Genomic DNA, 18,760 nt, shown 5'->3' on the forward strand with positions numbered 1-18,760 from the left:
CAGGAAAATGGACTGGTGTTACTGGAATTATCTGACCATACTTATTCTGGTTGAGATATTGGGTCAGTGGGGCATTCTATCCGTTGCTTCCTGATTTGATGATGATGATCTCATTAATTCTCAATCATTGTGGGTTAAACACTGGTTTAAATAAAATATTGTGTCTGTGCGTGCGTGTGTGTGTGCGTGCGTGTGTGCATGCGTGTGCACCTTCATTGTCTTTGCTGACGAGCATTCCCTTAAAAGCAATCATATTGATCAGAAACATGATTCCTCATCATCCGCTTCTCAAATGGATCCTGGAAATAGTCCTGCTTGCCCATGCCTCTCAGAATAGCATGAGTGGAATGTGATGAATGTGAGATATACAGTAACTAATGACAGAGCCCTCCTTGTGTTTATTTGTCTCACTCTTCCAGTTGCTCATAGCTTGATAGCAGATAGTGCCTAACCCCTTCATGGTTCACACACACAGCAGAGCTTCTTGTGTTTACATTTAGCCTATAGGCTCGATCACCTGCCTCCAGTGTCTTGTGAAATACCCTCTCTCGTTGGATACTGTACCGTTTTATGACTATTCTTCTGACTGTGTCTCTGTTGTAAGCAGCAGTTTTGAGAGGCTGGAGCCCAAACATGGACATGGAGAGTTATGAGGACTTCTGCCTGCGGAGCCTGGCCAGATTGCAGACTGAGAGCCAGGGGAAGAGCCAGGGCCAGCAGACAGGCTGTGAGCCACCTGGTCCTGTGGAAGCTCTCTCCTTCATCCACTTCCATGGAAGGGCTGTGCTCTCACCCTTGGTAAGGAGATAGTCTGGGGGAAAGGGCAGAAGGTGCGGAGAGCAGTATAGACATAGATATACTGTAACATAAGGTCAGGGGTAGAATTGGGGGCAACGTGGGAATGGAGTTGTATTGAAGTGACATCATTTTAATATGAATTCTAGGATATTACAGTGTCTTTTTTCCAATTCCTCCCCAGCATTGGATGTACTGTAGATTTATACCATGGCATTGTTGAAAACTCATTTCTGATTGGCTTGAAAGGCATTCTAGAGCGTGCATTATTTCCCTATAACGAACAGTATATCAGCACGGTAGAATTCAATGGCTATAGTTCATTCTTACAAGCTCTATGTTTGAGCTGCTTTTGAATAAAAAAGTCAAATTGAAATCATTATTGGCATTATTGAATTCGATTTTCATAATAGCAAGCTAGGACTGATAGTTTGGTTAGCTAAACTAGCAAGGCTGTATGTTTGGTTACCAAAGCAACTACTGTAGCTATCTAATAATAATAATAATAATAATATGCCATTTGGCAGACGCTTTTTATCCAAAGCGACTTACAGTCATGCGTGCATACATTTTTTTTTTGTGTATGGGTGGTCCCGGGGATCGAACCCACTACCTTGGCGTTACAAGCGCCGTGCTCTACCAGCTGAGCTACAGAGGACCACCATCTAGTAAACTTGCTAGCTACTTCAGTGGATGTTAAACCCATTTCTACCTGCAAATGTGTTCAATTATAGCCATGGCATAAAAGGGATAATCAACTCGGGACTCTATGCATTCTAAGAAAAATAATGCCACTCCTTAGAAGGTTAGTTCCACTCCGCTAGTGCGTTGTGGAACACACCTTCCACGTCGTTCATTATTTTCCATAGAACGCATGTTCCCTTGTTGATTATCCCTTACGTACATTGTATATATTGTGGGCTAAATCCTAACCATAGATATTATCCATGCATGTAATTCCAACCTTTGCATAAAAGGTGAAGGTAATAGTAAATGTGCACAAATGTTTGAGTTAAGTTAAGCATACTTATATCCAATTAGGATTCAGCCCAGTGAGCGTAGTTTGTTGTCATGGGGGTGACTTTGCTTTCTCCCATGACAACAACATGGTTCCCCAGGAGAGTTTGTGTATGTGTGGGTATTCTCCTGTCTGGGGTTTTGTAACTCTCAAGTTGCATGGTAACTAAATGCAATGATCCTTTGGTTTACAATGTAGCATTGTGGGCAATGGGCATTGAGTGGACACACACACACCATTATGCCCACACGCACACACCAAATATCTGGCTTATCCATTTTGTAATTCACATGTCTTAGAGAAAGAGTCACCATAAAAAACACATAATTGTTTATTTTGTTAAATCACAGAGTATTAAAGGGGCAATCAATGGTTCAAAGCCTTTTCCCTGCCCCTGTTTTGGTAAAAAGATTGGGGATGGGGCTTGAGAAATGTAACCACTCTCAAATTCATAGACAGACAAGGCTGACCATCAATGATATAAAAATTATAGTTTTAATCATGTTTTGAGGCTAAATAGTGTTTGTTTACATTTACTTTGTTTACAAACATTGGAGTAAAACAAGCTTATATTTTGGGTTCTTGATGGGGTACTAAAGTTGAACTAAGCCCATGAGGCATTTTATGAGTTATATTCTTCAAGAAACAATGGGTACATATAATTAATTTCCAAAAATGGATGGAACGGCAGATTGCCCTTTTAATCATCACTGGATATGATACACATATCTTACCAATAAAACTCAATATTAGCGACAGTCTGAATCAATGTATGACCACTTCATAAAATTAGAGTTTTTTGGGAAAAGTATCCCTCTCTGGCAGGGAGAGGAGAGCATCATAAAAAAATAATAATATTTAACCTTTATTTAACCAGGTAAGCCAGTTGAGAACAAGTTCTCATTTACAACTGCGACCTGGTCAAGATAAAGCAAAGTAGTGCGATAAAAACAACAACAACAACACAGAGTTACATATGGAATAAACAAAACGTACAGTCAATAACACAATAGAAAATCTATATACAGTGTGTGCAAATGTAGTAAGTAATGGAGGTAAGGCAATAAATAGGCCATAGTGCTAAATAATTACAATTTAGTATTAACACTGGAGTGATAGATGTGCAGAAAATTATGTGCAAATAGAGATACTGGGGTGCAAATGAGCAAAACAAATAACAATATAGGGATGAGGTAGTTGGGTGGGCTAATTACAGATGGGCTGTGTACAGGTGCAGTGATCGGTAAGCTGCTCTGACAACTGATGCTTAAAGTTAGTGAGGGAGATAAGAGTCTCCAGCTTCAGAGATTTTTGCAGCTCGTTCCAGTCATTGGCAGCAGAGAACTGGAAGGAATGGCGGCCAAAGGCTTTGGGGATGACCAGTGAGATATACCTGCTGGAGCGCATACTACGGGTGGGTGTTGCTATGGTGACCAATGAGCTAAAATAAGGCAGGGATTTGCCTAGCAGTGATTTATAGATGACCTGGAGCCAGTGGGTTTGGCGACGAATATGTAGTGAGGGCCAGCCAACGAGAGCGTACAGGTCACAATGGTGGGTAGTATATGGGGCTTTGGTGACAAAACAGATGGCACTGTGATAGACTACATCCAATTTGCTGAGTAGAATGTTGGAGGCTATTTTGTAAATGACATCGCCGAAGTCAAGGATTGGTAGGATAGTCGGTTTTACGAGGGCATGTTTGGCAGCATGAGAGAAGGAGGCTTTGTTGCGAAATAGGACGCCGATTCTAGATTTATCTTTGGATTGGAGATGCTTAATGTGAGTCTGGAAGGAGAGTTTACGGTCTAACCAGACACCTAGGTATTTGTAGTTGTCCACATATTAGAGTAGTGATTCTAGTTGGGTGGGCGGGTGCAAGCAGCGTTCGATTGAAGAGCATGCATTTAGTTTTACTAGCGTTTAAGAGCAGTTGGAGGCTACGGAAGGAGTGTTGTATGGCATTGAAGCTCGTTTGGAGGTTTGTTAACACAGTGTCCAATGAAGGGCCAGATGTGTACAAAATGGTGTCGTCTGCGTAGAGGTGGATCTGAGAGTCACCAGCAGCAAGAGCGACATCATTGATATACACAGAGAATAGAGTCTGCCCCGAGAATTGAACCCTGTGGCACCCCCATAGAGACTGCCAGAGGTCCAGACAACAGGCCCTCCGATTTGACACATCATGATGTTCCCTAAGACATGTTACTTGTCCCAATCGGATCAGCTGTCAAGGGGAGAGAGGGGGGGGGGGGGTGTTGACATGGAAGAACAACTAGGTTGATTCATATCAGGAGGATCCATGTTGTCTGACTGCTGCCTGATTAAGTTTACTGGGAGGAGCTGTGTGAAGGAAATGTTTGTGAGAGGGGGGATAGAGAGGGGTGTGTGTTTGTGCATGCAGTGTGGGTTTATGTGTGTGCATCTGTGCGTACGTGTGCAGGAGATGAGGTGGAAACTGAGCTGCACTTCATAACCATATTAGAGACACATACTTCCCTCAGATTACACAGACCCACAAAGAATTTGAAAACAAATCCAATTTTGATAAACTCCCATATCTATTTGGTGAAATACCACAGTGTGCAATCACAGCAGCAAGATTTGTGACCTGTTGCCACAAGAAAAGGGCAACCAGTGAAGAACAAACACCATTGTAAATACAAATTGAAATTGAAGAGAGAGAGAGAGAGAGAGAGAAAGAGAGAGAGAGAGAGCGAGAGAGAGAGCGAGCGAGCGAGAGAGAGAGAGTGTGAGAGAGAGAGAAAGAGAGAGAGAGAGAGAGAGAGAGAGAGAGAGAGAGAGAGAGAGAGAGAACGAGAGAGAGAGAGAGAGAGAGAGAGAGAGAGAGAGAGAGAGGGAGGTTTGAGAGCTGATGAGAGGGAAGGTTATTAGGCCTGCTCTGTTTCTGTCTCACATTCCAGAACTGGACCATTGTGTTCTGAGGAAGAAGTAGCCTACACTCGTAGAAAAAAAGGTTCCAAAAGGGTTATTCAGCTGTCCCCATAGGAGAACCCTTTTTTGGTTCCAGGTAGAACCCGTTTGGGTTCCAGGTAGAATCGTTTTGGGTTCTATGTAGAACCCTCTGTAGAAAGGGTTCTATATGGAACCCAAAAGGGTCCTGCCTGCAACCAAAAATGGTTCTTCAAAGGGTTCTCCTAAGGGGACAGTCGAAGAACCCTTTAAGGTTCTAGATAGCACCTTCTTTTCTAAGAGTGTAATATAACATTGTCACATGGATTCCGAGAGACCCAGGGGAGAATGTGTGTGGGTGCATGTGTGCCTGTCTGTCTGTTTGTCTTTATCTGACTATGTATGTGTGTGTTTCTCTGACTGTGTGTGTTTATTGTGATCCATCCTCAGCTGAGTGTGGAGCAGCGACGGGAGATGTCCCAGTACAGACAGAGGGCTGCCCAGCTGGAGGTGGACAGACAGACACTACGCAGCAGCAGCCTGCTGGCCAGGGTTCAGGACATCCTGGACAATGCTCAGGTCAGTCTCATACAACCATTTCCCAAAGACTTCAACCACCCAAGCCATAAACCAGGGATCATCAACTAGATTCAGCCGTGGGCCGGTTTTTTTCTTGAGCCGATGGTTGTGGGAACAGATTTCCCAAATTAAAATCACTTGGAGCTGAGTTCCTGGTGTTTTTACAGTTTCTTATGTCCAACAATGAAAATTCAACAAAAACATTTGATTTGTATTACATTTGTTTTTGCTCAGAAAACTAGGGGGGACAAATACAACCACCTGCGGGCCGCCACCTAGGGGAACCCTGCCATAGACTGTTCTCTCTGCCTCTGCATGGCAAGCGGTACCGGTGCATCAAGTCTGACACCAACAGGCTCCTGAACAGCTTCTATCCCTATGCCATAAGACTGCTAAATAGTTAACTAAATACTGTATCTAACAAAATGGCTACACGGACTATCTGAGTTGACCTTTGTATTCTATGCACACTCACAGGACCCTACACACTACACACACTGATACTCCAACACACACACAAACAATCACTCCATCTTTTGCTCACACATAATATGCACACACATTTATAATGACTCTACACACACCCACTCACATACAATTATCATATGCGCTGCTGCTACTCTGTTTATCATATATCCTGATGCCTAGTCACCTTACACCTATACATATCTACCTCTATAGATCCAGTATCCCTGCACATTGTAAATATGGTACTGGAACTGACCCTGTATATAGGATGCTTATTTACTTGATCCTGTTCTTCTTATTTTTATATCTTATGTGTTTTTGTTCTACCTTGTTATTTTTAGTAATACCTTGTTATTGATTACTGCATTGTTGGGGTTTGAGCTTGCAAGAGAGTCATTTCACTGTACTTGTGCATTTGACATTAAAACTTGAAACGTTTTCCAACCATTTCCCAAACGTTTCCAAAATGAGCTAAAATAGTAGCCGCGAGAGAGGGACACCTGAATAATCAATTTTTGACGGTCAATGTTCTATGTGTGAACAAATGTGCCAAATGAAGAGCTTTGCTGTTTTACGAGTGGCATGAGTCTGGGTCTTCCAGAGTTCACTTGACTTGTGTTTTCTTACTAGCACTGATTTTGCTGATAGCCGCTTCATTGAGGAAAAATTTGACTTACTATGACTGTGATAGGTGGTTGTCTCACCTAGTTACCTTAAGATGAATGCACTAACTGTAAGTTGCTCTGCATAAGACCGTCTGCTAAATGACTAAAATGTTAAATGTTAAATGTTATGTATGTAAATAACTTTAGCGACGAAGGTGTTGGAAAACCCAGCCCTTCAGGAGTTTTTATTTAAATGTACCTGTGTGGGAAAATACCTGTTTGTCATCCCTAAAATGTAGTACATTACCTTAACTCATGATCTGAAGTTTCTAATGTAACACTGCACTAGCCACACAACCTTAAATACCAGTGGGGGGACTCACTAGGCAATGCTATTTTTACCTGCTTTACACCGGACCTGTCTCCCTAAAGTCTACTGTAAAACATATCAAGAAGACTATTTCAACAACACAGATTCCACTTCAGTTTCTCAATGACTTGAAGTGAAACAACTTTGACTTGTTTCCGAACAAGTGGAAAAAAATCGTATATCTTATCTTCTTGTCCTCAAACACTTGAGGGAAATGGGACTGCCCAGCCTGTTGAGAACACTGTATACAGTAGATCAATCAAGTGTCTGATGTAGAGGGAGTAAACAGCCAACAACTGACCTGACTTTAACCTATAATTTTCTCATTCTAGATTGTAATAATAATTGTTAGTCTTAAATGGCACCCTATTCCCTATGAAGTGCACTACCTCTGGTCAAAAGTAGTGCATGTTACAAAGGGAAAAGGGTGCTTTGTCGGACGCAGCCACATATCTGATTATTTGTGTTAATTCCCCTCTTCTCTCTGCCTCTCTGACTACAGGTGGACAAAGTACCAGAGATGGAGGGTAAAATGGATCCACCAACTCCGCCGTATTGCCTTTCCCCAAAACCTGAGACAGTGAATGGCTACACCCTGGTCACAGACTCCCCTGGGCTACCCAGGGGTGGTGGTGTGGTTGGGCTACCCATAGCTGATCGGCCCACCACCCCTCAACTTGAGTCCCCCATAGTCCTGAATGGGTACAGAGCAGAGGAGAGAGAGAACCAGGTAGAGGAGGAGAGGTGGGAGGTAGAGAGGGGAGAAGAAGAGATGGGGGGCGTTCAGGATGTGAGTCTCCAGAGCCTTCTGAGAAGGTCGAGGGAGTACGTGGAGAGAGAGCAGGCCCAGAGGGGGTCAAAGGTCATCGGTGGGGTCACTCCAACCACCCCGCCCGCGGAGAGCCTCTCTGACAAGGAGAACGAGAGCCGCAGTCCTCTGGGAGAGATGAGACCTGAACAGGGGTACAGCCTGCGCCACAGTCCGCTAAGCCCACCTCAGACCCAGGCCCACATCCCGCACCAGAGCCAGTATCCTGCCCAAGCTCAAGCCCAGTACCAGGCTATGTGTAATCCATATGACTCCCGGTTTAGCTACCTCTCGTCTGGCCTCCCCGACGCTTACGCCCTCCTGCCCAGCCCCGAACCCAGCATGAGTCCCCGCCCCCACCGCCGGCGACCACGCCCAGTGTCCACTGGCAACATCATGATCTCCTTCCCCATTGGCCCGGTCGACCTCATCCCCAGAGGGCTAGCCGGGAGGCACCAGGAGAGCGCTGTTGTCATGGCGACAGGGGTGATGAGGTCACCGGATCGGGGGTCAGGCGTCAGTGACGGTAGCAGTAGTCGTCGTAGCAGCCAGTGTGGCACCAGCCAGGTCCAGGAGAAGAGCTGCAGCCCAGTCAGCACCTCCGGTCCTGGTTCACTTGGGCATCATGACATCATCAGCTCTGGGTTTCGCCGGCGCTGCCACACCCTAGACAGCCAGCTCCACTCCTCCCATTCCGCCTCGGGACCTGGTATGGACCGCAGCCAGGAGAGGCTCCCGCGCTTCATGGGAGGAGTGCCTCTTTTGCCCCCCAGCCGTAGGAGCCCCGCGGTCCCCCTGAACCAGTCCTATGAAGTGGAGAACCCTTCGGCCGCGCTGCTAAGGCCCCACGTGAGGCCCTTGACCCCTGACCTCTCTCCTTGTCACGTCAAGATGAGGCTGGAGACTGAGGGGCCTCAGGGGCCCCATGATGGACGGATCACACCCAGCTCTTCCCTAGAGGAACAGGACAGTAAGACAGGTGAGCAAGAGAGAGAGAGCGAGAGAGAGAGAGAGAGAGAGAGAGAGAGAGAGAGAGAGAGAGAGAGAGAGAGAGAGAGAGAGAGAGAGAGATGGTGTGTGTTATGAAGAAGACTATACAGGACAGTCTGTTCTCTGTGATTAATTTGTTTTGAATATGAAGTCCACTACTTTTCGTGCAAGCATTGACAATTTTTTAAAAATAATTGTGTGTGTGCGTTCATGCTTGTGTGTGTGGTTTGTGCATGTGTATGTGTGCATCCCTGGGTGCGTTCATGTGCGTTTGTGTGTGTGTGTGTTTCAGAGGAGACCCAGCGACGTGTGAGTGCTCTGGAGGAGATGAAGAGGCGTCTGGAGGAGGAGCATGCCCTGCAGATGTCTCTTCTCATGGCTGAACAGGAGAGAGAACAACAGCGCCTCTGTCAGGTCAGGACATGGAACTACACCATGGGATGTTGACCCCACTCAATGTAGCAAAACCAACATTTGTCACTATTTTTCCATAACTATCAGTGCATTCTTTCCTAGTTTGTGATATTATATATAATATATGCAGACAGAATGTCACACAGAGAATGAAACTTTAAAGCTACAGTCTGGGATTTGGGAAGCTGTTTCTTGGATGTCATGGCCTGTCAGTCCTTGCGTCTAGAGCACTGCCTAGTAGGAATTTGAGAGGGGTTACATTTCCCTAGCCCCACCCCTCAGCTGTATACCAAAACAAGTGTTTTTATATCCCAGAATGTGGCTTTAAGTTACATAAGTTTGAATATGTTAGCATTTGCAAAGTGTAATTGTTTGGCTGCTGTAGAGAAGTGACTGTCTGTCCAGTGCTCAAGGCTACACATCCGTGTATGTGTTCACGTGCGTGTGCACATGTGTGTGTGTGTGTGTGTTTCTCTGTGTCTTTATTAGGAGCTGGATGAGAAGGAGAAGAGGCTAAGAGAGCAGGGGTGTGGCCGGCCCCAGTGTGGGGACGATGGGCGTGACCGGAGATCTGTGAGTGACATCTACCCTGGCCTCAGCCCTTCCTGCCCTGGCCTTAGCCCCACCCTGAGTCCTGCTGATAGGTCACCTAGACACAGTGTACACAGCATGGGTAGGTGTACTGTGGCATGGAAGAATAACTCAGACACACAAACCATTACCTCTGTAGATGTCTTTGGGTTGAAGCATTGGGTGATATTACTATTTTTTCTATTACTATTTTGAAATAGGGAGGTGCTTTACAAAACCCTTAGGGTGTTTTAGTTTTCACCTCTCCTCCACTTGTACATTTATTTTGTCTTTTAATTCTCATCTTCATATTGTGTTTTTTTTTTTTATGTGCAAATTAATCAATAAAATACCAACCAAACTGTTTACACAATAAATGCATATACTGCAACAATGGTTCCCCTGTAGGTCTCAGATATGTAAAGCCATCTTGGCAAAGTAAATTGTTTATTGCTTGTTTGCCTGTTTCTGTATGAATGTAATGTGTAAAAGGTATCTTTCCACTCTCTCTCTAGGTTTCACCTCTCCACTGAGCTCCAGTGCTCCCTCTCCCTCCATGCAGCCTCCTGTCTACCTGTGGGGGTCCACTTGGGGGGCCAGCAAGCCCCGGGGAAGGCTCAGTCAGGTGCGTGTGTGTGTGTATGCGTGTGCTTCTACATATATGTGTGTGGTCCCAACTGTTGGTGCTCCCTCTTGTGTTTCCATTTCCAGAATTATGTTCTATGTATATGTGTGTTTCATTGTTTTGTAATACAATATATTTAATATAATACAATCTTCTCTTGAGTGTGTGTAAGTTGATTTCCATGTGTCTATTCCTGGAATGTTCTACTGCTCCTCACTCAGGTTGTGACAGTTGAACAGCAGAGGGCGCTGTGTCGTCTGGGAGCCATCAGTCGTGGGTTCCTCACCCGCAGACTGCTCCAGACAGAGAAGGTCAAACAGCTGCGCCAGACCATTCAGGTGAGAGCACTCTCATATCTGCACACAGACACACACATGTATACACAATGTAGATGTATAGTAACTATACAGTATAGTTATGTAGGGTAATAGCAACTGAATCATAATGGAACTGAAACACAATCATATTGGACTTTGACTGATTTAAAGACAATAACCTTTAATAATTAATAATTTAAATGGTACCATTTTTACATCTGTGTGTGTGTATGGTTTTAGGACACACAAGAGTTCATCCGCTTGTTCCAGACTGAAGCTCCACAGAAGAGAGGATCCATCACAGCACAGGATCTGTCTCTGCAGGAGAGAGTCAGGGCACAGGTAACACAGAGAGAGAGAGAGACACAGAAAGTGGAACCGGATGACTACGAGTATTGATTATATTGTGTGTGTGTCCTCTCCATCAGTTGCGTGCAGCTCAATATGACGTCCATGACATCTTCTTTGAGATGCCCCTGGAGGAGAGGCTAGCTCTGCTGCAGCTGGACAGAGAGGTCCGCACAGAGAAGAAGCTAAGAGAAATGGTAACCTGACTGGACATTTCACCTTTCAATCACAGACTTAGACCAACCACAACACCCTGGTTGGGACTTTTAACTGTCAGTCACACAAATAGGGCAATCATAGCAGAGAGACTTAAACCTTGTCATTCTCACAGTAAAGAAATCACAAAAACAAGTGACCTAAGACAAAACATTATTTTACTTTTTAAAGCAGAGTCTAGCTTGACCCTAAGGCCACGGCCTAGCAGAGACAAATGAAGAGTTTATTTTGAAAATGCTATATCCACCAATTTTGCACATTTGCGTTTTTTCACCAGAAATTGTTACTTTTAGGTACCTTCACTATAGCTAGTTGTTTAGCTGGAATGGAATGTTCGTATACTATATATTTGATTGTGAATAGCTATCTTAAGATGAATGCACTAACTCTAAGTCACCCTGGATAAGAGCATCTGCTAAATGACTAAAATGTCAAATGTAAATGTTTTACATACAGATCTCATATTATTGTATTGATTAATTAATATACAGTTACATACAGTTCTTTATATATATATATATATAAAAAAAAGTTGTTACATTTGGTTGTGTAAAACCTAGCAGTACTACTTATTTATTGATACTGAGGTGGATATATAGTGTTTTGCAAAAAAACATGATAATTTTCTCTGAAATGAAACCATCAAGTGAGATTTCAAACAAATACATGTCTGTCATTGAAAGCCATGAATAGATAGTGAAGAAACACACCAATCTCTTTCATAATTTCTTTAAACAATAAAAGCTCATATACCAACATTTCTGAAAATGGATGTATAGCGTTTTGGAAAGAAACTCTTGAAATGATAATGTCAGATTTAATCTGTCAAAGAGTTAAACTTTTGGTGTACAAAAACATACATAAAAACTCTCCTTTCTCTCTGTTGTCCATCAACGTATGAGCCCCATGGAAATAATGTTGATTCATCTGTCACAATCTCTGTCTGACCCTGGCCTAAAACACACTGACCCTGGTCTAAAACACACTGACACACTGACCCTGGCCTAAAACATACTGACCCTGGCCTAAAACATACTGACCCTGGCCTAAAACACACTGACCCTGGCCTAAATCTCTGTCTGACCCTGGCCTAAAACACACTGACCCTGGTCTAAAACACACTGACCCTGGCCTAAAACATACTGACACTGGCCTAAAATATACTGACCCTGGCCTAAAACATACTGACCCTGGCCTAAAACACACTGACCCTGGCCTAAAACACACTGATCCTGTCCTAAAACACACTGACCCTGGCCTAAAACATACTGACCCTGGCCTAAAACATACTGACCCTGGCCTAAAACATACTGACCCTGGTCTAAAACACACTGACCCTGGTCTAAAACACACTGACCCTGGCCTAAAACACACTGACCCTGGCCTAAAACACACTGACCCTGGCCTAAAACATACTGACCCTGGGCTAAAACATACTGTTGATGATTCTGATGTGTAACTGAATCTGAGAATCTGCTGACTGTGTGTGTGTGTGTGTGTGTGTGTGTGTGTGTGGTCCATAGGAGAAAGCCAGGAGCTCTAAGGACAGAATGCTGTCTGCTGCCACACAGAGGTCACTGGACAGGAAGAAGAGGTGAGGGGGTGGAGTCCTGTGGGACTGGTTACATGGTGGATCTGTAATCAAACCAGATGGCTTAGTTGAATTTGTACCAGGAGATCAGCCTATGATGAAATATCCCAAATATATTTATGTCAGGAGAACTCATGTACTCATGTTCGGCTGACATCTTTTAGATAATTATTCTGATGTGTATCGTTCTGTTCTCTCAGGGTGGGTGAGTCTCCAGGACAAGCCAGGAAAGTACAGCAGAAGCCAAAGAGCCCTCCCACTAACAGGTACAGTACAGAACAGTGCTGCCCCCTAGTGACTGCACATAAGTGTCTCCTATACTTCACATCTCTTACTGTCTCCTATACTTCACATATCTTACCTTCTCCTACACTTCACATTTCTTACTGTCTCCTAAACTTCACATCTCTTACTGTCTCCTATACTTCACATCTCTTACTGTCTCCTATACTTCACATATCTTACTGTCTTCTATACTTCACATCTCTTACTGTCTCCTATACTTCACATATTTGACTGTCTCCTATACTTCACATCTCTTACCTTCTCCTATACTTCACATCTCTTACTGTCTCCTATACTTCACATCTCTTACTGTCTCCTACACTTCACATCTCTTACTGTCTTCTATACTTCACATCTTTGATTGTCTCCTATACTTCACATATCTTACTGTCTCCTATACTTCACATCTCTTACTGTCTTCTATACTTCACATCTTTGATTGTCTCCTATACTTCACATATCTTACTGTCTCCTATACTTCACATCTCTTACTGTCTTCTATACTTCACATCTTTGATTGTCTCCTATACTTAACATATCTTACTGTCTCCTACACTTCACATCTCTTACTTTCTTTCTATACTTAAAAAAAAAGCTGTACATATGAAACAGTTCTCCTCCAGATAAGGAAGTGTTCTAGGTGTCAGTACAGGTCAGTGGTACACTATCTACAGTTGAAGTCGGAAGTTTACATACACCTTAGCAATCTAGGCTCTGTCGTAGCCGGCCGCGACCGGGAGACCCATGGGGCGGCGCACAATTGGCCCAGCGTCGTCCAGGGTAGGGGAGGGAATGGCCAGCAGGGATGTAGCTCAGTTGGTAGAGCATGGCGTTTGCAACGCCAGGGTTGTGGGTTCGATTCCCTCTGGGGGCCAGTATGAAAAAAATCTATAAAAAAATAATGTATGCACTCACTAACTGTAAGTCGCTCTGGATAAGAGCATCTGCTAAATCACTAAAATATAATGTAAATGTTAGCCAAATACATTTAAACACAGTTTTTCACAATTCCTGACATTTAATCCTAGTAAAAATTCCTTGTCTTAGGTCAGTTAGGATCACAACTTTATTTTAAGAATATGAATTGACAGAATAATAGTAGAGAGAATTATTTATTTAAGCTTTTATTTCTTTCATCACATTCCCAGTGGGTCAGAAGTTTACATACACTCAATTAGTATTTGCTAGCATTGCCTTTAAATTGTTTAACTTGGGTCAAACGTTTCGGGTAGCCTTCCACAAGCTTCCCACAATAAGTGGGAAGTGAATTTTGGCCCATTCCTCCTGACAGAGCTGGTGTAACTGAGTCAGGTTTGTAGGCCTCCTTGCTCGCACAGGCTTTTTCAGTTCTGCCCACACATTTTCTATAGGATTGAGGTCAGGGCTTTGGGATGGTGTTCTTCAGCTTGCAAGCCTTCCCCTTTTTCCTCCAAACATAACGATGGTCGTTATGGCCAAACAGTTCTATTTTTGTTTCATCAGACCAGAGGACATTTCTCCAAAAAGTAAGATCTTTGTCCCCATGTGCAGTTGCAAACCGTAGTCTGGCTTTTTTATGGCGGTTTTGGAGCAGTGGCTTCTTTCTTGCTGAGCGGCCTTTCAGGTTATGTCGATGTAAGACTTGTTTTACTGTGGATATAGATACTTTTGTACCTGTTTCCTCCAGCATCTTCACAAGGTCCTTTGCTGTTGTTCTGGGATTGATATGCACTTTTCGCACCAAAGTACGTTCATCTCTAGGAGACAGAACGTGTCTCCTTCATGAGCGGTATGATGGCTGCGTGGTCCCATGGTGTTTATAATTGCATACTATTGTTTGTACAGATTAATGTGGTACCTTCATGCGTTTGGAAATTGCTCCCAGGGATGAACCAGACTTGTGGAGGTCTACATTGTTTTTTCTGAGGTCTTGGCTGATTTCTTTTGATGTTCTCATAATGTCAAGCAAAGAGGCACTGAGTTTGAAGGTAGGCCTTGAAATACATCCACAGATACACCTCCAATTGACTCAAATTATGTAAATTAGCCTATTAGAAGCTTCTAAAGCCATGACATAATTTTCTGGAATTGTCCAAGCTGTTTAAAGGCACAGTCAACTTAGTGTATGTAAACTTCTGACCCACTGGAATTGTGATACAGTGAATTATAAGTGAAATAATCTCTCTGTAAACAATAGTTGGAAAAATTACTTGTGTCATGCACAAAGTAGATGTCCTAACTGACTTGCCAAAACGATAGTTTGTTAAGAAGAAATTTGTGGAGTGGTTGAAAAATGAGTTTTTATGACTCCAACCTAAGTGTATGTAAACTTCCGACTTCGACTGTATCTCCCCTTTCTGTCTTTCTCTCCTCATCACTCTCTCTCTCCCTCAGGATCCTGAAGCCAAGTCAGGGTCAGAATGCCTCAGTCACAGGTCAGCTAAACCGACAGGGGTGAGTACAGTCTCCAACCTCTCTCTACTTCTCCCCCTCTTTATTTCTCTTCCCTTCTTACAGTGGGGAAAAAATGTATTTAGTCAGCCACCAATTGTGCAAGTTCTCCCACTTAAAAAGATGAGAGAGGCCTGTAATTTTCATCATAGGTACACGTCAACTATGACAGACAAATTGAGGAAAAAAAATCCAGAAAATCACATTGTAGGATTTTTAATGAATTTATTAGCAAATTATGGTGGAAAATAAGTATTTGGTCACCTACAAACAAGCAAGATTTCTGGCTCTCACAGACCTGTAACTTCTTCTTTAAGAGGCTCCTCTGTCCTCCACTCGTTACCTGTATTAATGGCACCTGTTTGAACTTGTTATCAGTATAAAAGACACCTGTCCACAACCTCAAACAGTCACACTCCAAACTCCACTATGGCCAAGACCAAAGAGCTGTCAAAGGACACCAGAAACAAAATTGTAGACCTGCACCAGGCTGGGAAGACTGAATCTGCAATAGGTAAGCAGCTTGGTTTGAAGAAATCAACTGTGGGAGCAATTATTATGAAATGGAAGACATACAAGACCACTGATAATCTCCCTCGATCTGGGGCTCCACGCAAGATCTCACCCCGTGGGGTCAAAATGATCACAAGAACGGTGAGCAAAAATCCCAGAACCACACGGGGGGACCTAGTGAATGACCTGCAGAGAGCTGGGACCAAAGTAACAAAGCCTACCATCAGTAACACACTACGCCACCAGGGACTCAAATCCTGCAGTGCAAGACGTGTCCCCCTGCTTAAGCCAGTACATGTCCAGGCCCGTCTGAAGTTTGCTAGAGTGCATTTAGATGATCCAGAAGAGGATTGGGAGAATGTCATATGGTCAGATGAAACCAAAATAGAACTTTTTGGTAAAAACTCAACACGTCGTGTTTGGAGGACAAAGAATGCTGAGTTGCATCCAAAGAACACCATACCTACTGTGAAGCATGGGGGTGGAAACATCATGCTTTGGGGCTGTTTTTCTGCAAAGGGACCAGGACGACTGATCCGTGTAAAGGAAAGAATGAATGGGGCCATGTATCGTGAGATTTTGAGTGAAAACCTCCTTCCATCAGCAAGGGCATTGAAGATGAAACGTGGCTGGGTCTTTCAGCATGACAATGATCCCAAACACACCGCCCGGGCAACGAAGGAGTGGCTTCATAAGAAGCATTTCAAGGTCCTGGAGTGGCCTAGCCAGTCTCCAGATCTCAACCCCATAGAAAATCTTTGGAGGGAGTTGAAAGTCCGTGTTGCCCAGCAACAGCCCCAAAACATCACTGCTCTAGAGGAGATCTGCATGGAGGAATGGGCCAAAATACCAGCAACAGTGTGTGAAAACCTTGTGAAGACTTACAGAAAACGTTTGACCTGTGTCATTGCCAACAAAGGGTATATAACAAAGTATTGAGAAACTTTTGTTATTGACCAAATACTTATTTTCCACCATAATTTGCAAATAAATTCATAAAAAATCCTACAATGTGATTTTCTGGATTTTTTTTCCTTATTTTGTCTGTCATAGTTGACGTGTACCTATGATGAAAATTACAGGCCTCTGTCATCTTTTTAAGTGGGAGATCTTGCACAATTGGTGGCTGACTAAATACTTTTTTCCCCCACTGTATTTTATTCCTTAACTCATAAACATTTAATAATACAACTATAGTATATAATTAATAAAAACCGCCCCATCTCTCCCCCCTCCACCCTCTCTGTCTGTCTGTCTATCTGTCTGTGTCTGTCTGTCAGGAGCTGGTACAGAAAGACCCCGGAGGACAGAGTGAGGCGCTCAGACAGCCTGAAGAAGCAGAATTCCCTGGGCTAACAGGTTCCTCCCTCAGTCACTCTATGACCCCTCACTCCCTGACCCTTGACCTCTGGGCCTTCTATCAGCCCCATATTCCACTATGGTTCGACCACCACCACCACCACCACAACAACCACCAATGCTACTAGTCCCTCTATCCTCCCTCTGATGGTTCAGCCAGTGCTCTCTGCCCATGGCACACCCTACCCAATGGATTGTTACTATAGTTACATAGATTTTTCTACTATTACAAACTTATGAACAGTTCATGTATTCCTTAGGTTTGAATGCTGCTGTGCACTCTTGTGCCAAGATAATTACTGCATTAATGCTGCTAGCTAGCTATATTTGCTGCTTAACTTGCAAAGACTTTGTAGCTAGAGGTCTTCTTTAGTGGATATGTAGTAGGGAGATGGACTCATAAAGAAGCATGACAAAAGTAAAGGAAGTAGATTTCATTAGTCAGGGGTGTGGATTGTCTTCTGACAGGTGGCGTCACTCCTCCGCTCGTAACCTCAACGTAGTCGTGGCGCTATCTGACGTAAGACAATGAGAGGTGTGTTAACTGTAAAACACACTGGTGGCCTTTCCAGACACACCTCAGAGATATAGGTTATTGTGTGATTACATAGCTTTAGCCTTTGCTATAGTAGCCATTACAATGTCAAATGATGCTGCTGGTAGTCACAGATAGTTGCCATGTAAAAAAAGCTATTTGAAACATATTTATTTCTAATATCATTTTTCAGTTAAAGGGCTCTGTGCTCTGTGTGAAGTCTGTAACATTTCAAATTGGTTTGTGTGTGATGTGTGCAATTTTAAAATATCAATGTGTTTTGCTGCGAAACGTCACGGCCAAATGAGAGAAAATGTACAGTTGAATGAACTATTGTCTTATTTTACACTGTACCAAAAGAACCATGCTTTGGTTTCACATGGTCGGATAACTGCCATGTTTGAGCTGTAGCTGACAGACAAGCCTATGTCTCTGGAGAGTATTTAGAATATCCCATACATAAATGAAGCTGCCTTTCACAAACAAACATGACTGAGATATCTAGAATATCTGAAACCTGCCAGTGTATATGAGATGATTTACAGAGAAAACATTGACAATGAAAACCAAAGTAACTCACCAGTGTGCAGTAGTGTAGTATCGAGTAAATGTTGCTAGTCATTGCTGATAAACAAAGGAGTCCGCTCATACTGAACCTTGATCATAAGTTTTATTCATATCACAAGCTTTCAGCATAAGTTACAGATGTCATGACACCCGGAGAACGGCGTCCCAGATTGCAATGGCCGCTCTAACCTCTTCGTCGTTTTTACCCAATATATATAATCTTCCCAAGATATGGGTGGCTCCCTCTACTGTCCAATCCCCTGTCTACAACACACAGACTTCTCTGTCCTATCCGGGGTGTCACATTAAAACCATTCCCTCTGACACTAAAATAAACATCCTCTCCGGTTCCACTTAAAAACATTAACAACGTCATAATCTTAATACACTACAGTAGCTATAACATCCTTTTCTCAGAGCAGTCTTCTTGTAGCCTGGCTGATG

The 18,760-nt window shown here is 43.4% G+C and overlaps 1 protein-coding gene across 1 annotated transcript; it reads left to right on the plus strand.

Annotated features, from left to right (window-relative positions):
* Positions 1-639: 639 nt before the first annotated feature.
* LOC311143020 (centriolar coiled-coil protein of 110 kDa-like) lies at positions 640-17,211 on the plus strand (the record flags this gene model as incomplete). Its single annotated transcript, XM_084178815.1, has 13 exons — positions 640-798; positions 5,177-5,305; positions 7,251-8,535; positions 8,839-8,960; positions 9,450-9,633; positions 10,046-10,155; positions 10,377-10,493; positions 10,713-10,814; positions 10,901-11,017; positions 12,560-12,630; positions 12,828-12,893; positions 15,286-15,345; positions 17,124-17,211. 13 exons carry the CDS (start codon positions 640-642, stop codon positions 17,209-17,211), a joined length of 2,610 nt encoding a protein of 869 aa, XP_084034941.1.
* Between the last annotated feature and the right edge of the window lie 1,549 nt (positions 17,212-18,760).

The sequence above is a fragment of the Coregonus lavaretus genome (assembly GCF_964263955.1).
Source record: "Coregonus lavaretus genome assembly, chromosome: 2".
In the NCBI taxonomy this organism is placed as follows: domain Eukaryota; kingdom Metazoa; phylum Chordata; class Actinopteri; order Salmoniformes; family Salmonidae; genus Coregonus; species Coregonus lavaretus.